Source organism: Mobula hypostoma, chromosome 22 (genome assembly GCF_963921235.1).
Source record: "Mobula hypostoma chromosome 22, sMobHyp1.1, whole genome shotgun sequence".
Classification (NCBI taxonomy): domain Eukaryota; kingdom Metazoa; phylum Chordata; class Chondrichthyes; order Myliobatiformes; family Myliobatidae; genus Mobula; species Mobula hypostoma.
Genome location: NC_086118.1, coordinates 49,613,484 through 49,631,896, shown reverse-complemented (window position 1 = coordinate 49,631,896; position 18,413 = coordinate 49,613,484). Strand labels below are relative to the sequence as shown.

General features: G+C 38.1%; 1 protein-coding gene across 1 annotated transcript in view; it reads right to left on the bottom strand.

Annotated features, from left to right (window-relative positions):
* rptor (regulatory associated protein of MTOR, complex 1) overlaps positions 1–18,413 on the bottom strand; it is a 500,247-nt gene that overhangs the window by 188,704 nt on the left and 293,130 nt on the right. The window contains exons 17-20 of the mRNA XM_063030532.1: positions 17,923–18,063; positions 16,182–16,302; positions 14,643–14,783; positions 7,039–7,197 (exon numbers count right to left, since the gene is read on the bottom strand). Coding sequence (XP_062886602.1) covers positions 7,039–7,197; positions 14,643–14,783; positions 16,182–16,302; positions 17,923–18,063 — 562 coding nt within the window. The remainder of the gene's footprint in view (positions 1–7,038; positions 7,198–14,642; positions 14,784–16,181; positions 16,303–17,922; positions 18,064–18,413) is intronic.

The window sequence follows — 18,413 nt, the reverse complement described above, 5'->3', positions numbered from 1 at the left end:
CTTCTTTATTGATTCCTTGGCTCTATAAGGTTTTTGAGGCTTCTTTGAAACTTGGTAAACTTCCGGAATCTTTTAATAGAGCATCAATTTCTTTAATACTAAAGAAGGATAAAGACCCTGCTCAATGTGCATCTTATAGACCAATATCTTTATTAAATGTTGATTCTAAAGTTTTTTCTAAGTTATTAGCAAATAGACTAGAAAAAGTACTTCCTTCTATTATTTCGGAAGACCAAACGGGTTTTATTAAAGGTCGTTACTCTTTTTATAATATTCGTACATTGTTAAATATCGTTTATACTCCCTCACAAAATGTTCCTGAGTGTGTTATTTCTTTAGATGCTGAGAAAGCTTTTGATAGAGTAGAATGGCCTTATTTATTTAAGGTGCTTGAAATGTTTAATTTTAGCTTGAAATTTATATCCTGGATTAAACTGTTATATCACTCCCCTGTAGCCTCGGTTCGTACTAACTCTTTAAACTCACCTTTTTTTCCTCTCTTTCGTGGTACTCGACAAGGCTGTCCTCTTAGTCCCCTATTATTTGATATTGCATTAGAACCTCTTGCAATTGCTATTCGAGAATCTTCAAATATTACTGGGATAACTCGGGGATTAAAGTCCCATAAATTATCACTCTATGCTGATGATTTACTTTTATATATTTCTAATCCTGAGAGATCTATTCCTGCTGTTTTAGAGTTATTAGCACAATTTGGTCTTTTCTCAGGTTATAAATTAAATCTTAGTAAGAGTGAACTTTTTCCGATTAATAAACATCTTCCCTTATATTATAAATTTCCATTTAAATTGATTAATAATTACCTTTCATATCTTGGGATTAAAATTACTTGTAAACATAAAGATTTATTTAAGACTAACTTTTTACCATTAATAGACCATATTACTCAACTTTCATCTAAATGGTTTCCCTTATATTTAACTTTGATTGGTCGTATTAATGCAGTTAAGATGTTTTTTTTGCCAAAATTTTTATATGTGTTTCAGGCATTACCAATTTTCGTTCCTAAATCTTTTTTTGATAAAGTCGACTCTAAAATTTCTTCATTTATTTGGCAGAATAAGAATCCGAGACTGGGTAAAATACATTTACAGAAAGCTAAGAGAGATGGAGGTTTAGCATTACCTAACTTTAGATTTTATTATTGGGCTATTAATATTCGACATATGAAATTTTGGTTACTTGACCGGGACATACTATCTATTCCTAAATGGGTAGCATTGGAATTACAATCTGTTCAGGGTTATACACTTGGTTCTATTTTAGGTTCATCTCTTCCCTTTGATTCGAAACGCCTTAAGCAGGTCTCTAACCCGATCGTTAAATATGCTTTGCATATTTGGTTTCAATTCAGAAAATTTTTTGATCTTAATCAATTCGGGTTAGCGATTCCTATTTTAGGTAACATATTTTTTCCTCCCTCTTTTACGGATCGCGCTTTTCAAACTTGGAAGACTAAGGGTATTTTACGGTTTTTGGATTTATTTTTAGATGGTTCCCTTATGTCTTTTGAACAATTATCTAATAAATATAACTTATCAAGAATACATTTTTTTAGATATTTACAAGTTAGAAATTTCCTAAGTACTATACTTTCTTCCTTTCCAATGCTTCCTCCTATATATATTTTAGATTCGATAATTAACCTTAATCCATGTCAGAAAGGTGCATCGGCTATGATTTATAATATTATTATGAAACTTAGGAAAGCTCCATTTGATAAGATTAGGGTAGATTGGGAACAGGAATTGGGGCTTACCATTTCTGTGGATGATTGGGGGCAGATTTTACAATTAGTTAATACTTCCTCTATTTGTGCTAAACATTCCCTAATTCAATTTAAAGTGGTTCATAGAGCACATATGTCCAAAGATAAGTTAGCGCGTTTTTACACGCATATTAATCCTTTCTGTGATAGATGTTCGGGGCAGATAGCCTCTTTAACTCATATGTTTTGGTCTTGCCCTACTTTGGAAACTTTTTGGAGAGATATTTTCAATATTATTTCTAAGGTATTAAATATAGATATCTCTCCTCACCCTATTACTGCTATCTTTGGACTACCTAAAATTTCTAGTAATCTTTCCCCTTCAGCCCGTAGAATGATTGCATTTCTTACTTTGATGGCGAAAAGATGTATTTTACAACATTGGAAAGAGCTTAATGCTCCAACTACCTTTTTTTGGTTTTCTCAGACGATTTTATGTTTGAATCTGGAGAAAATTAGAAGTAACCTTTATGATTCTTCATTTAAATTTGAACAGATTTGGGGACCTTTTATTCGATATTTTCATTTAATGTAATATTTACCCTTCTTGTTCTTTTCTCACTGTTTTAATGGAGGTCGGGATTGAGGACGTGATTTTAAGTTTAACTCTGTTTGGTTTCAAGTTAGCCCATTGCTTTGCTTTGCTTTTAGTTAGTTGCACGGTGGGTTTTTTTTGGGGGTTTTTTTTTCTTTTTTTTCCATTGATATATATAAAATCTAGTATACTATTATGTTATCTTGGTTTCTTATGCTTAAATTACATTGTTTGTAGTATTTTCTTTTTGGTATTGTTATCTTTTGGAATTTTATTATATTTTAACATTGTATTAATGTTTATATGGCTTACCTTTTTTGTATACTTACTCAATAAAAAGATTTAAAAAGAAAAGAAAAGGAGGTGTAAGGCACTCCTTCCCTCCGCCAGCCTGCAGATCACCCTTTGGCAAGGTGTAGCACCTGCTTAGCCCCCCATTCCGGGTCACGTGAAGCCATGGGGGCAGGTGGTGGATGGTCGGATGAGTAGCCAGAGCATATCATTTCCTGGTTATATAACCACTGATGCCAGGCAGACCATCTCTGAAGAGTGTTGATAATGGTGGGGGTCACCTATCTTGTAAAAGCTCTGCCCAGAAGAAGGCAATGGCAAACCACTTCTGTAGAAAACTTATGGTCATGGATAGAGAGAGAAAAACCATGATCAACACATCATACAACAAGGCATATAATAATGATGATGATTAATTTATTGACATAATGCTCTTCTACCACTACCTTTAGCAACTAAGCCAATTTTGAATCAAGTCTTCCAACTCTCCATGCATTGCATGCATCTAAATCTTGAAAAGGAGATACACATTAAACAAAGGCAAGAGTTTTAAAAATGAATAAATATCAGACAAACAGAAATAATGCAAACGAACCATGCGAGAACTGAAGGAAGAGAGAGGATGACTCAATAGAAATGCAGGTGAGTATGGGTGCAACAGAATAGCATTACACGAAGGATTGTCATTCAAAGGGCAGACCATTACCTTTGCTTATTTCAACCCAAGCAGCTTTTCCAATTTAGTAAACTAATCAATATCAATTTCCCAGTTGATTAGATGAGAGATTAACTTGCTTGAAAGTAAAAAGTAAACCGTGCAGTTTCAAAATCAGAGGCAGCTGGCATCAAAATGTAAAAATCTATTAACACACCACATTGTCAAGTTCTGAATTTCTCCAAAAAGATTTTATGAGCGAGTTCAGTATCTCAATTGGCTTTATATACTTTTCCTCAAGGCATTATAAAGATGTGAGTTGCTCTCACTCCAAATATGTGTGAGCTTGCCCTCAGTAGTGTCCACAGGCATCCTGCCTGATCAAAGGACAGTGATGTCAAGTGTAGTAAGCCTGTGGTCAGTCACGCTGGGTATACAGCTAACCCTGGTCAAATCGATCTTTCACATCTTGAGTATAATAATGCTTTACTTCTAGCATGGTAATCTATGTGATGACTGTGAACAGATCATTAATCAGCTCTTCACCTCGTGCAATGGGAGATCATGATCACACTTACTGAAGTTAAGTCAGGTAAAGCAGACCCTTAATTAGCCTATTAAAATATTCTATAAAATGTCACGATACTAGCAACGAACAATGATGCTGGCTGCATGATAATAGAAAACCTGCTGAGAAAAGACAAGATGCAAGACCCTTTATTTTCAGGAAGGTACAAATATTGCCTTCCTAAATCCCTGGAATAACTGGGACAGTGGAGGCGCCTCTACTTTTTTTTAAAAAAAAGTTTGTGTAGATTCAGCATGTCATTTAAAACTTTGACAAACTTCTAGAGATGCACAGTGGAGAGCACCCTGACTCGTTGCATCAACGTCTGGAATGGAAACACCAATGCACAGGAACACAAATCCCAACAAATTCAGCCCAGTTCATCAATGACCCCCACCATCCGGGCCAGGCTCTTTTCTTGCTGCTGCCACCAGGAAGGAAGTACAGGAAGTTCACGAACACTTATTACCCTTCAGCCTGAACCTGAACGGACAATTTCATTCATCTCAACACTGAAAAGATTCTACAACCTATGGACTCACTTTCAAGGACTCTACAACTCATGTTTTCAATATGATTTATTATTTACAGTGCTGTGCAGATGGGTGGCGGGTTGGAGATACTTATCTACCAATTTTGGTGTAAGGTGTGTCTTTCCTCCGCTAGTCTGCAGGTCACCCTTGGGCAAGGTGCAGCACCTACTTAGCAAACACCCCCCCCCCACCCCGGGTCAGGCCATGGGAGCAGGTGATGGACGGTTGTATGAGCAGCCAGTGCCTATCACAAGTCCTAGTTATGTGATGCCAAGATGCCAGGCAGACAATCTGAAGAGTATATATAATGGCTGAGGTTACCCATCTTGTAAAGACACTGGACAGAAGAAGGGACAATGGCAAACCACTCCTGTAGAAAAATTTGTCAAGAACAATCATGGTCATGGAAAGGTCATGATTGCCCACGTCATACGACATTGCACATAATCAACAGACTGTGCAAAAGTCTTAGGCACATATGTATAGCTAGGGTGCCTAGAACTTTTGAAAAGTACTGTAGTAATTTTATGTATTGTACTGCTGCCAAAAAAAGTATCAAATATCATGACTTGTGAGTGATGATAAACCTGAATCTGATATGGGTCTCTATTGTGGACTGAGTGTGAGAAGGGGACAGGGAGAGGGGAATCATGGTTGAGAAAAGGGGGAAGGGAGAGGGGAGGGAGCAGACAGCACCAGAGAGACATTCAGTAATGGTTAATAAACCAGCCATTTGGAATCAAATGGCCAGAGTCTCAGGGAAGATGTGACTGTGCCCACGCCAATCCCCACCCTAGCATTTCTTCTCTGCCACCTGTCCCACAGCCTTGTTCTCTGCTTCATGTTGACAAATACAGTACTGTACAAAAGTCTCAGGCATCCAACGTGTGTGTGTGTATGTGTATATATATATATATATATATATATATATATATATATATATATGTGCCTAAGACCTTTACACAGTACTGTATTTATTCCTTGCTTTTTTTTTTAATGTTTGCACAGTTTGCACATTGGCTGCCTGTCCATTTTTGCTTGTGTATAATTTTTCATTGATTTTATTGTACCTATTATGAATGTCCACAACAAAATAAATCTCAGAGTAGTATATGGTGACATATATGTATATAATAACACATTTACTTTGAACTTTGAAATAAATTTCCCTCTTCATAAACAACAGGAATTCTGCAGATGCTGGAAATTCAAGCAACACACATCAAAGTTGCTGGTGAACGCAGCAGGCCAGGCAGCATCTCGAGGAAGAGGTACAGTTGACGTTTCAGGCCAAGTCCCTTCGTCAGGACTAACTTCTAAACTTCTTCGGTTTAGGCATATCACCGGAAGAGGCTTCGCAGTAGTGAATTTAAACGCAAACAACAGGAATTCTGGATGCTGCCTGGCCTGCTGCGTTCACCAGCAACTTTGATGTGTGTTGCTTCCCTCTTCATAAACCTGCTTGGCCACATGATAAACAATAACAAACATGAAATATTAATCACAAGAAGAAAAGCAATTCCATTATTTATTATTGTCAGTATTAAACACCTTGGAAAGACGTAGGAATGGAATCTGTTCACAGATAAAATAGTTCCCAAGTTCTCTCTAGAGGCAAACCACACTACAGTAGAGAAATAGGCCCTTCGGCCCATTCAGTCCATACCAAACTATTACTCTACGTAATTCCATCGACCTACACCTGACCATGCCCCTCCAATCCATGTACTTAACCAAACTTCGCTCAGATGTTGAAATCAAACCCCATCCACCACGTCTGCTGATTTCACACTCCCACCACTCTGAGTGAAGAAGTTCCTCCTCATGTTCCCCTTAAGCAGTTCACCTTTCACCCTTAACCCATAACCTCTAGTTCTAGTCTCACCAAACCTCAGTGGGGAAAAAAAAACTGTTTGCATTTATCCCACCTATAACTCTCAATCTCCTGCACTCCAGGGAAAAAGTAGTTGCAACCTATTCAACCTTTCCCAAAAACTCAGGTGCTCAAGTCCTGGCAATATCCTTGTAACACACATAAAAGTTGCTGGTGAATGCAGCAGGCCAGGCAGCATGGAGATGCTGCCTGGCCTGCTGCGTTCACCAGCAACTTCTATGTGTGTTGCTAACATTTCCAGCATCTGAAGAATTCCTGTTGTTTGCGTTTAAATATCCTTGTAAAATGGCTCTTCATTCTTACAATCTTATGTACATCTTTCCTGTAGGTAGATGACAAAAACTGCACTTAACACTCTAAATTAGGCCTCACATTTTGTGCAACATCAACCTAACATCCCAACTCCTGTACTCAATACTTTGATCTATGAAAGCCAACATGCCAAAAGCTCTCTTTACAGACCTATCTACCTGTGACATCACTTTCAAGGAATAATAGACCTATATTCCCAGATCCTCTGTTCTACTGCATTCCTCAGCACCTGCCCATTCGTTAGGTAAGTCCTGTTTTGCAAATACATTTCTTCACAGGGTCTGCACAAGATGACTATAATGAAGAGTGAAGGTAGTTGGTAAACTGTCTTATGACTATAATGCAGGGAAAAGAAAACATCTTGCTATAAAGATGACAGGAATTCAGAGTTCATTTGGCCCCTTAAAGAATGAGTAATGTTGAAAAGCAATTTCTGATAGAAATGAAAGTTTAAATCTTACCTATCAATGAGTTCAAGGAGCTGTAGGAGCTGACTCTCCTCATTTTATCGATGGTTTCAAATGAAAGGATGTACTCTTCATTGTCAGGGCTTCCCAGGGTACTGCTGGCACTACTGCTCGTACTTAGATACCCAGGGGAGAAGGGGTTTGAGCTGCCCGCTGGAAAAGAATTGAGATGAAGGGCTGAAGACCATTTGTAACACAAAGCTTACATGCATCATGTCTTGAATCTAAATCAATGAAAAACACATTTACTTGAGAAATACACTCAATTCATCAAAAGCCGTGAACATAAGCTCAAACCTGGAAATATAGGTTTCATTCTATCGATTGACGTTTATTTAGAAATTGAGCACAATAACAGCTTGTGCTGCCTAGTTACACCCATGTGAACAATTAACCAACTAATCTGTACGTCTTTGGAACGTGGGAGAAAACCGGCCCACCTGGACAAAAGACACACTGTCATGGGGAGAATGTACATACAAACACCTTACAGTCAGTGGCAAAATTGAACCCAGATCACTGTCGCTGGAACAGCGACACACTAATCACTCTACCACCATGCCTCATTAATTTTCATTAATTTCCAATATTTATTTCTCCACAATGCTTTTAACTGTACCCCAAGACACCGCTGTTCATCAAAGCAAGGAATTACTGAGGTAAAATTAAGAATGCAAGAACATGGTAGCACCACGAGGAAAGGAGTGTGAAAGAAGTGGTTGGTTCGGAAGTATGATAGCAGTGTGGAAGTAGATATTCTTAAGTCTGGATGACTTGGCTTTCAAGCTCCTGCATCTTCTCCCAGATGGTAAAGAGAAAAACAAATGGACAAGGTAGCAGGCATCCTTGATGATACTACTAGCCTTCCTGAAGCAATGCATCATTAAGATCATAAGACTTAGATTTACCACTCTTTGGCAATAGAAATTCCTCATCTCTGTATTCTGAGGCTGTAAACTCTGGTGGTAGACACCCTCACTATAGGAAACATCCTCTGCACCTCCACTATGTCTATGCCTTTCAATATTCGATAGGCTTCAATGAGATTTCCACACCCAATTCTTTTAAGCTCCAGCGAGTACACGCCCAAAGCCATTAAACTCTCTTCGTACGTTAACCCTTTGATTCCTGGGATCATTCTGGTGAAATCTCTCTGGACCAGTGCATCCTTTCATAGAAAAGAGGCCCAAAGAAAAAATGGACTGGGACTGGATGGAAGGAATTGATGAGCCTGTGATGGGCTGGACAGTGCTTACCATTTATTCCTGGTTCCAACTATCAAGAGCAAGGCAGTTCTGATTACATGTCTCTGACACTGCATAGAACCTTGAAAAGGCAAAACACCCCATCTCTTGATTGTCTGTTCAAGCCAAGTTTCATAAGATTTAATGCAGGAATGGGGAACTAATGTGAATCTTACTAGATATTTAAATAAATTTTTAAGAGATTAGCTTCATTTGTCACATGTACATTGAAACATACAGTAACATGTGTTGTCAGTGACCAAAAGAGTCAGAGCATTGTGCTGTGAGAAGCCCACATATGCTCTGATGCTTCTGGTGCTAACATGCCCACAAGCTACTAAACCCAACCCATATGTCTTTGAAATGTGGGAAGAAACCAGAAAAAATTTTCAAAGGTTCATTTATTATCAAAGTATGTATGCAGTATACAACTGAGATTCTTTTATCCAGATAACCATGAAACAAAAGAAAAACTATGGAAGTGAATTCAGAGAAAAACAGCAAACCCACCAACACAATCATAAACCCGCACCCCCCCCAACCCTCCCCGGATCATCCACATAGTCACAGAGAGAATATACAACGTCCTTACAGACTGCGGCGGGAATTGAACTCCGATCTTCCGATCACTGACACTGTAAAGCATGATACAAAACGCTACGCTATTGTGCTGCCCCCAGATAAGGTACTTACCTATTTTGTAAATTAATTTGGGAAGTGTTAAATACAGAACATCTTGCATTAACAGAGCACTTTTTCTGACTGCTGCCATTCCAAAGTATTTCACAATTTTAAAAAAAGTAGTCACTTTATATAAGGTAGAAATCTCTCACTATTGGCAGTAACTTAAGAACGTGTCATAATTTTAAGGATATCACAGCACGAAAGAGATTTACAAGGATGGAGCTTCAGACGGAGAAGCCTAATTATGAGAGAAAAAATGGTGTAAATTTCTGCTTCATGGTTACATAGTTAGTGATACTCAAACTTTGTCAGGACTGTTGGTAAAATGCCAAAGCAGAAGTTTAAATCTTTACAGGCTCCCTGGAAAAGCAAAGCAAAACATTTCTACACAATTCAAACCAGAACTTTTCTACAAAACATAATATTCCTGCGCTAGGGAAGTGTACAATTCTCTGATATAAATGTTAAGAGGAATATTTACATCTCCCTTTAGGATCATTTGTCTTTAAGGCACGGTAGCATAGCAGTTAGCGTGACACTATTATAGCTCGGAGCATTCCAGAGTTCAGAGTTCAATTCCGATGCCATTCCGTAAGGAGTCTCTGTGGAGTGTGCGGATTTCCTCCGGGTCCTCCAGCTTCCTCCCACAGTCAAAGACGCACCGGATAGGTTAATTGGTCATTGTAAGTGATTAGGCTAGGTTAGCATTCATTGGGTTTGTTGAGGGTTGTTAGGGCCTACTCCAGGCTGTACCACTAAATAAATAAAAATGAATTAATTAAACCGAAGTGACGTAACTTTACGATTATGTGACAAGACTAATCACAACCAAATGAGACTTTAGGAAAACAGAAACGACAGTTTCATTTGGAGCAGGTCACACTAATTGGGATTACATCCACCCTCAAAAATGAATACACTGCTTTAGATGAATGAATATTCATAAGATGGTTTGAGATTTTCAATTGCATTAAGAAATTATTTATTGCAGTGGTATCAATCTGACACATTGATGATATTAATACAAAAGCACTGCAATACTTAACTAATTACTTTCATATCTGATATTAAATTTGAATTGATCAAGATCAATGTTAAATCAAAAGAAAACATCAGATATTACACTGTCGTGTTACACACTAAATCGTGCTTACAGGCAGCTAGGGAATCTCTGCTGTCAGGTCTTTGATGTCAGTACATAACAAAGTTCTAGTGATGTGTGGATGCTTGCGACATGCGGAGTTCAAGTCTTGCTGCAGCTGACTGACCACCTGCTGCTGTGCTCACCAATGCACTTTGCATCCAGCCCCTCCATTTCATGCTAGGGAAGGCTGGCGTACCGATTGAAACCTCACTCTGAATGGGTCAATTACCCTTTGGGAAAAGGTAAATGTAACTCAGTGGACGGGCTATTTTACTGTTTTTGTTCATATTTTGCATCTTTATTTTACTTTTAATATGCATTTTTATTCTTATTTTATATTAAAGACAACATAGATGGTCACGTGATGGTTAGCATAACGTTATGCAGTGGTAGCTGTAAGATCAGGGTTCAATTGTCAACACTGTCTATAAGGAGTTTGCACATTCTACCCTGACCGTACGAGTTTCATCCCACATTTCAAATAAACAGTGGATCATTCTTAGGGTTAAGGTTAGTGAGTTGCAGGCATGCTATGTTGACGATGGAAACACAGCAACACCTGCCGGCTGCCTAGCACAATCCTCCCTGATTTGATTTAACACAAATGGCACCTTCACTGTATGTTTCAATAGGTGACTACTGAAGCTCATTTTTAATCTTTTCTTTTCACTTATTTGACTCTGAGTAATTTTCAACTCTCTTTGGAGGCCAGAGACAATTGGAACCTCTTCTTAAATGTCAGCTTTTTCCTCAAATTCAGCTCTTCCTAAATAGCTTAGAATTCAAGGCCGATAGCTGAGTTAATTTGTACCAGGTGCAGAGTACTATTTTGTTTTCTTTGTATTCAAAATCAAATTGGATTTGAATATTAAGTTATGGTGACAGTCCTGGTTTTCATAATCCTCTGCCTTAAATATACCCAATAACTTGACCACCACCACAGTGATCTGTGGCAATGAATTCCCCAGATTCACCACCCACTGGCTAAAGAAATTCCTCCTCATCTCTTCAGCACCCGGTGGAAACCTATATGGTCATGGGAAGAACTTGCAAACTTCTGAGAAACAGCAGAATTGAACCCAGTTCACTGGTGCCATAACAATGTTACGCTAACCACTACACTGCCATTCTGCCCCGAGAACTATTTAATTGACTAGAATTGAACAGGAATCCTGTGGCGTGTAACTCACCTCCTGCCTTCCCAAAGCCCGTCCACCATCTACAAGGCTCAGGTCAGGAGTGTAATGGAATACTCGCCACTCGCCTGGATGAGTGCAGCTCCATCGATACTCAGGAAGCTTGACATCATCCAGTACAAAGCAGCCCACTTGATAGGTACCCCTTCCACAACCATCCATGCTCTCCATCATCGGCGAACAGTTGCAGCAGTGTGTACTATCTACAATATGCACTTCAATAACACACTGAAGTTCCTGGGCAGCACCTCCCAGATCCACGACCACTAGCATCTAGAAGGATGAGAACGGCAGATACCTGGGAACACCACCACTTGGAAATCCCCCCCAAGTCAGTCACCATCCTGACTTGGAAACGTACCATAGCTCCTTCATTTTTGCTCGGTCAAATTCATGGAATTCCCTCCCTAAGAGGACTGTGGTTGCACCTACACCTCAGGGACTGCAGCAGTGCAAGAAGGCAGCACATCACCACCTTCTCAAGGGCAACTAGGCTTTGCTGGCGATGCCCACATCTCGGATATAAATAAATATTTTCTCTTTTCTCAGAAATCCAGTATCAGCAAAATGGTACAATGAGACATAATCATTTCCTTGTGGATTTGTTAACAACAATCTGACCAACAATATGCTTATGTTGTGTGGCACTAAATATAAGATGGATGGCAGAGGTTCAAAAGCAACAATTTAAATCCTAGGCTCCACAACAGGACATTGAAATCTTGTTGAAAGCTGTTAGACAGCATGACATGCTATAATCCATCAAGAGTGTTGATCAGGGCTGCCACTGATCTTCCAAGGATGAAACATCAATTGAGAAAGGGGCATCAAGATCCGATCTTCTACCCATATTCATCTGTCACTGCAAGGAAACTTATAATCCTGCTTCATGACTTCCATTAATATTACAAAGCTTTCAGGAGCAACAATAATTTTAAAAATGCGGAGGCTAGAAATCTGAAAGAAAGAAAAAGCTGGAAACATTAAAGGTGGGCAGCACCTTTGTAAAGAGAAGCAGTCAACGTTTGAAGTTGAAGTTACTTCATCAAAAGGAACATGAGACAGCCAGATATAACCATTTTTTAAACCTTGATTCAGTTTTCTATATGTTCCAATTTAAATCAATATACAAGATATTGGATGCCACAGAAAGTTCAAAATTATTTGTTTGCTTTACACCTAGATTTTTTTGGCAGCAATTTGACTTAGAAACTCTTTGACAGATAGAGGTCAGTATTAATATTTTACCACTAGATGATGCTAATATATTGCAAAAATGTGTACTGCTGCATATGCTAGAAAAATTATGATCAGTAAATCATTTATCGACATGTACTTATTGTAAAATATTCCAAGGCTTAGCAAACAAAATCAGTAGTGGCTTTTCTTAAATTTGGCACTACACCATATAGAGAAATTAGGACTGGTGAAGAACAAATTCAAAAATTAATCTCAAGGTAGTATATGGTGACATATATGTACTTTGATAATAAATTTACTTTGAACTATGTTTCAAGGACTTGCTATATAAAGGAGGGAAAGAAGGAAGGAGTTGAGGACTTCGACTGCGAAAGGCCTGGTTCTAACGGTGGAGATAAGAAAAACTGGGAATGTGCAAGAAGCCACACTTGGAAGTACACAAAAATCTTGGGTAGTTGTGGAATTAGAGAATAATTACTAACGATAAAGACGTGGAAGAATTTTTAAAATGAGGGCAAGAAATTTAAAACTGAGCCAGTACAAACTGAGTTATCTCAGGAAGGCAAATGGTCAGCATGGATAACTTGGGCCAAAGGGCCAATTGAAATACTGTATAACTCTATGACCAGAACTAACAGTGTGAGAGCATGAATAAAACTTAATGCTGGCTATATCTTGATTACAGTTAAATAGGTAATATATAAACCAGATGTGTAACAAAAAAGAGACACTAGCCAGGAATGGTGAGTGACTTCAGCAGAGGTAAAAGGATTCCACAGTACTTCATGTGATGTAAGCGACCAACACTGTAAGTTTCAATTGACGTGACAAATAAAAATAATTTTCTTCATCTTCAAAATCTTCATGTGACCCTGCCAATCACGTGATCAGTGACCGATCATTTAGACCACTATAAATATTTAGGCCTAGATCCCTTGTACGAACAGCTGGAAAACTCTACTAAAGGTGGTAGACTTAGCCCAGCACATCATGGGTAATGCCCTTCCAACCATTGAGCACATCTTCTTGAACGCTGCTGGAGGAAAACAGCGACCATCATCAGGGATCCCCACCACCCAGGCTGTGCTCTCTTCTCACTGCTGCCAGGAGGTAGAAGGTATTGGAGCCTCAGGACTTGCACTACCAGGTTCAAGAACAATTACAACCTCTCAACTATCGAAGCGGATCACTATACTTACTTGCCCTATCACAGAGATGTTCCCACAATCAATAACCTCACTTTAAGGACTCTGAATCTCATTATCTCTTGTTCTCATTATTTATGGTTATTTATTTATATTAACATTTGCACAGTTTGTTGTCTTCTGCACGCTGGTTGATATTTCATTGACCCTGTTATAGTTACTATTCTATAGATTCATGCCTACAGGAAAATGAATCTCAGGATCGTATATGGTCACATTTATATACTTTGATAATAAAATTTGCTTATGAGCTTTTTGACAAGGTCCTTTACTAATCTCACTTTATTCTCCATGCATTCCCATCAACTTCTCCCCAGTTTCCACCACTCACCTATACATTTGGGGCAATTTACCGACCAACCATCACAGGGAGAATGTGTAAAGAGCAAAGAGCTCAGGTCGCTGGAGCTATAAAGCAGAAACTCTCTTAGCTCCATCATCATGCTAACCCAAGCAACATCAACCAGCTTGGGTTAGGTAGGTATACAAGCTCTTTCAAGAGAATGAATATTTAAACATAAAACTTAAATGTAACCGATGACCAGTTTTATAATGGACTTATTTAAAGAAAGCCGATTTAAAGATCACCGCTGAGCATGAGGCAAAGTTTAGTTATCTGAAACACCTCGGGAGAAGAGCGAGTGAGGAGTGGAAATCAAAACATTACAACCCTGAACCTATTTCCTATATTTTTCATTATTGATACAGCAAACATTGTGATGGCTTTCTGTGGAAGACAGATTCCATTTACCTCACAATTTATTAGTATAGTACTTGGTTAAAAAAAGGATCTAGTACTTGGTAGTATTTTTCTGTCCAGTTCAGCATGAATAGGTGCGTCATTAGACTGTCTACGAACACACAGGAACTTGGCACATTCATTATGTTCCCACATCTGTTTATCACCTTCTATAGCCAAACTTACTTTCTTCGTTTAAATTAAGATTTTGGAGAGACTTGTTCAAGTTCCGAACTGAAGTGGCCGCACGGATATTCCCATAGGAACTCACGGTACGAAGCCTTGGGACGGCTGGTCCATCACGTACTGGTGTGAAGTTCCCAGGTTCTGCAAGTCCAATAATGAAAATAAATTACTAGCTGAGGGGATGACAGAAGCAGTTATCACATCTGTTTCATTTAGATTTTCTTGCTAAAAATTCTTAATGTTTGTTGGGGTGATGCTTGTTAGATAGAGCAAAACAAAGCAAAAAAAAAAACAACTTTAAATCATTGGTTTGTGGATTCCAAAAGGGTGGGACTTTGGAAAGTAGGGGAGTTCGTGGTTTTTTTGATCCTCTGCCCAAAGTACACTGGCTGGAACACGGCAGGGACCAGCAGGTCAGGCTTTATTGCTTTTTGAAGATAGAAAAAAATTTCTGAAATGGTAACTAGAACATTTGCATATAATTAAGACAAAATAAATCTTGCAGGATATGCTTAAAAAAATCTGACCTACTGCGGAACTCTTGTATTTTCTTGTTTTTATTTGAGGTTTTCAGGATTTACAATTCTTGTTTTAATTCTTGCATGCCATGGTTATATTAATTAAAGTTAATGGAACTAAACGGGCTTTCTTTCTCAGTTCTTAAATCTTCTGCACTTTTAGTACTTTCTTTAATGGGCAAAGGTATTAGTTTGTTCATTAAGATATTAAACTGACAGCAGTGTGGGACAATGATAGTAATGAGTAAATAGTATGGCAATTTATGAGAATAAGTGGCTTCACTTGAAAAGAGTTATTATGGTACCTTAAAAAATATATAAATCTGGATGATTCTTGACAGATATTTTCTATAAAGGTTTTTCCCCCAATGAAGGGTGGATTAACATTGACAATACACAAAATTTTTGAAAATTTGTTTTTATTGTGTTTATGCCCTCTGCTGGTAAAAGAGGACCTATAATATTGTACTAGATAAATGTGATCTCAATCTGCATAAATCAAGAAATTTACTTTCAAGGATTGATTCAATAAAGGGAAATATTCTGACACATGGAAAACAGAATCCTTCCAACCACGGCACCAATGAATTTGTCCTGTTTGAGGATCTGTGCATACTGACAAGAGTCAGTCTAAGTTGGGATTCCCAATCATTTCTTTACGCCATGGACCAATACCATTAAACAAGGGGCCCATGGACCACAGGTTGGGAACCACTGGTCTAAGCTCTTGAAGGAAAGAAGTTGCTAGTATGTTCAACTTCATCCAGTCACGTTTATCACTTATTCTGTGTACTCCTTGACATGAAGTGAAAAATTCTAGTGTATGGGAGTACACAACCACCATGCCAACCGAGACAACATCTGAAAGTAAAGCAAGAATAATCCCTTAATATTATCAACTTTCTTGTTGAGCTGTACTTATTTCAGTCAAATAAGGGGGACCCAATTTATTATAAACCCTAAAAGTAACATCACTGACATTAATGTTAAACACAGAGAAGTACATGTTGAAAATATCTACCTATCACACTGGCAGGAGAGGGAAGAGGGTAGTTCTTCTCTTCTTCCATGAACTGTAATGCCACGGTACAGAAATTACTTTCATACTGAATGACAAGATGACTGAATGCCACAACCAATTCCTGCCAATTAAAACACAAAATAAGTTAATCATGAAATAACTTCAACACTCCGAACTTGTGTTTATTGCATTTGCCCAAGAAATAAGTGACCACAACAATTCTTAAGGCAGGCATCAAGGAGCATCATTCCAAATTAAACACTACCAACACAATAAATTATGCAAGCAAAATTAAAAACAATTTGCAACCTTTATCAGTAGGCATCAGGAGCACAATTAAATGAGACAAACTCCTAAAGGAGCAGTTAAGAAGTCCAGTAACAAAATGCACATCTTATAGAAGTCTATGGAGTTCAATGACCTTAATAAATCTAAGACTCTTGCATGAAGATATTGAGTTCTGATGTAGGATCTCGACTCAAAATGTTGACACCTTTTCCCACTACAGACGCTCATTGACCCGAGTTCACTCAACATTCTGCTTTTTATTTAAATCAAATCTCCTTGTGTTTAGGTCTCTTCAAGTGCAGCCTTTTCAAATCACAGTCCAGATCTTCTCCAAACAGACTTTTAACTTTGTAAAACTTATGTGAGAGAGCTTCTAAAGCATACTTTACTAGCTTACTCCAAAACAAAAGAAACCACACCAGTCCACAATTTTTAATCCTTACAAGGAAAGATCTAACAGGTAATCAGATTAATCAAACTGACACTCCTTTAATGAAGAAATATCAAGTTGAACTTTTGAGATCCTTCGAACATGCATTTGAGTTTTAAGATTTGACAATTTACAACCTAATCATGTATGTTTCAATTTATCCATAACCTCATTTTGGGTTAAGACAACACTTTCCTCATAGCCTGCCCTAAAGATGCAACTTTCAAAGGATATTTTTAAAGCAATTAAAAACCACGTGAAAACGGAGAGAAAAGACAAAAAGATCATGTGTCCAATTGAACAATGTTTTACCTAATCATATCAAAGCTAGTAGCAATAGTTATGATAAAGACTGTCATCCTCAAATGTTAACTCAGCTTCTCTCTCCACAGATGCTGCCTGATGTGCTGTTTGTTTTTGTTTAATAATCTTTCATGTTTTTATTATTGTGCTAAATCAGTGTAAAATAAGCAAATATATCCTTAACATCATAAAGAAGCACAGATCACATCTTACAATAAAAAATATACAAAAACCAAAGGAACTTGTATACTTAGGATTGGATTCCTGGGATGTACGTCTCAGGTGTGCCACTGTTAACTTACTGTTCTATATAGGAAAAAATATATAAGATTTATATTTATTTATTGTTTGTATTTGCACCCTTTTTGTCTTCTTTTGCACATTGGTTGCTTGTTGGCCTTTGTGCATAGTTTTTCATTGATTCGATTGTATTTCTTTGTTCAACTGTGAATGCCTGCAAGTAAAGGAATCTCAGGGTAGTATACTTTGATTCCTGCCCTATTGGTCTCAAGGCCCAATCAAATGGAAACAACACCATGTAATTGCTGTACTATATGCAAACAATGGCGGGAATCTTTCTGAGCAAATGCCACGAGTTAATATCCTTGATATCAAAGTGTTACAAGTTTCTGAAGTGGTCAACAGGAGATATCTGCTGAGAACTAATTTAGCCAATAACTCAGAAACAGTGAGATAACTCAAAAGGCTTAAAACACCCACCTTCCTAACGACAGGACTGCCATCATTTATTAACTGAGCTAACATCATAGCTACATTGTGATCAATAGTTGTGGAATGGTCAGTTCTCTCCGCTGAGTTGCCCACAAATGTGCCCAAGGCAAAGACAGCAGAACATCGCACCTGGAAAATAGTTAATGAAAGCGCTGAGAAATAAAAAAAATTTAAGAGCTTGCCATCTTAGAATTACCCTTTAATACCACAGGATTTCATACTGATTGTTTCAATGAATCATAGAGTCATACAGCAGGGAAACAAGTCCTTTAGCCCAATTGATCCATGCACAGTGTACTGCCCAGCAAGCTAGTCCCACCAGCCCGCGTTTACCCCATAGCCCTTTAAACCCCTGTTATCCATGTATATATCCAGATGGCTTTTAAATGTTGTTAATTTGCTTGTAGCCACTATTTCTGGCAGCTCATTCCAAATATGCACCATCCTTTGTGTGAAGAAGCTGCCACTGACTTTAAATC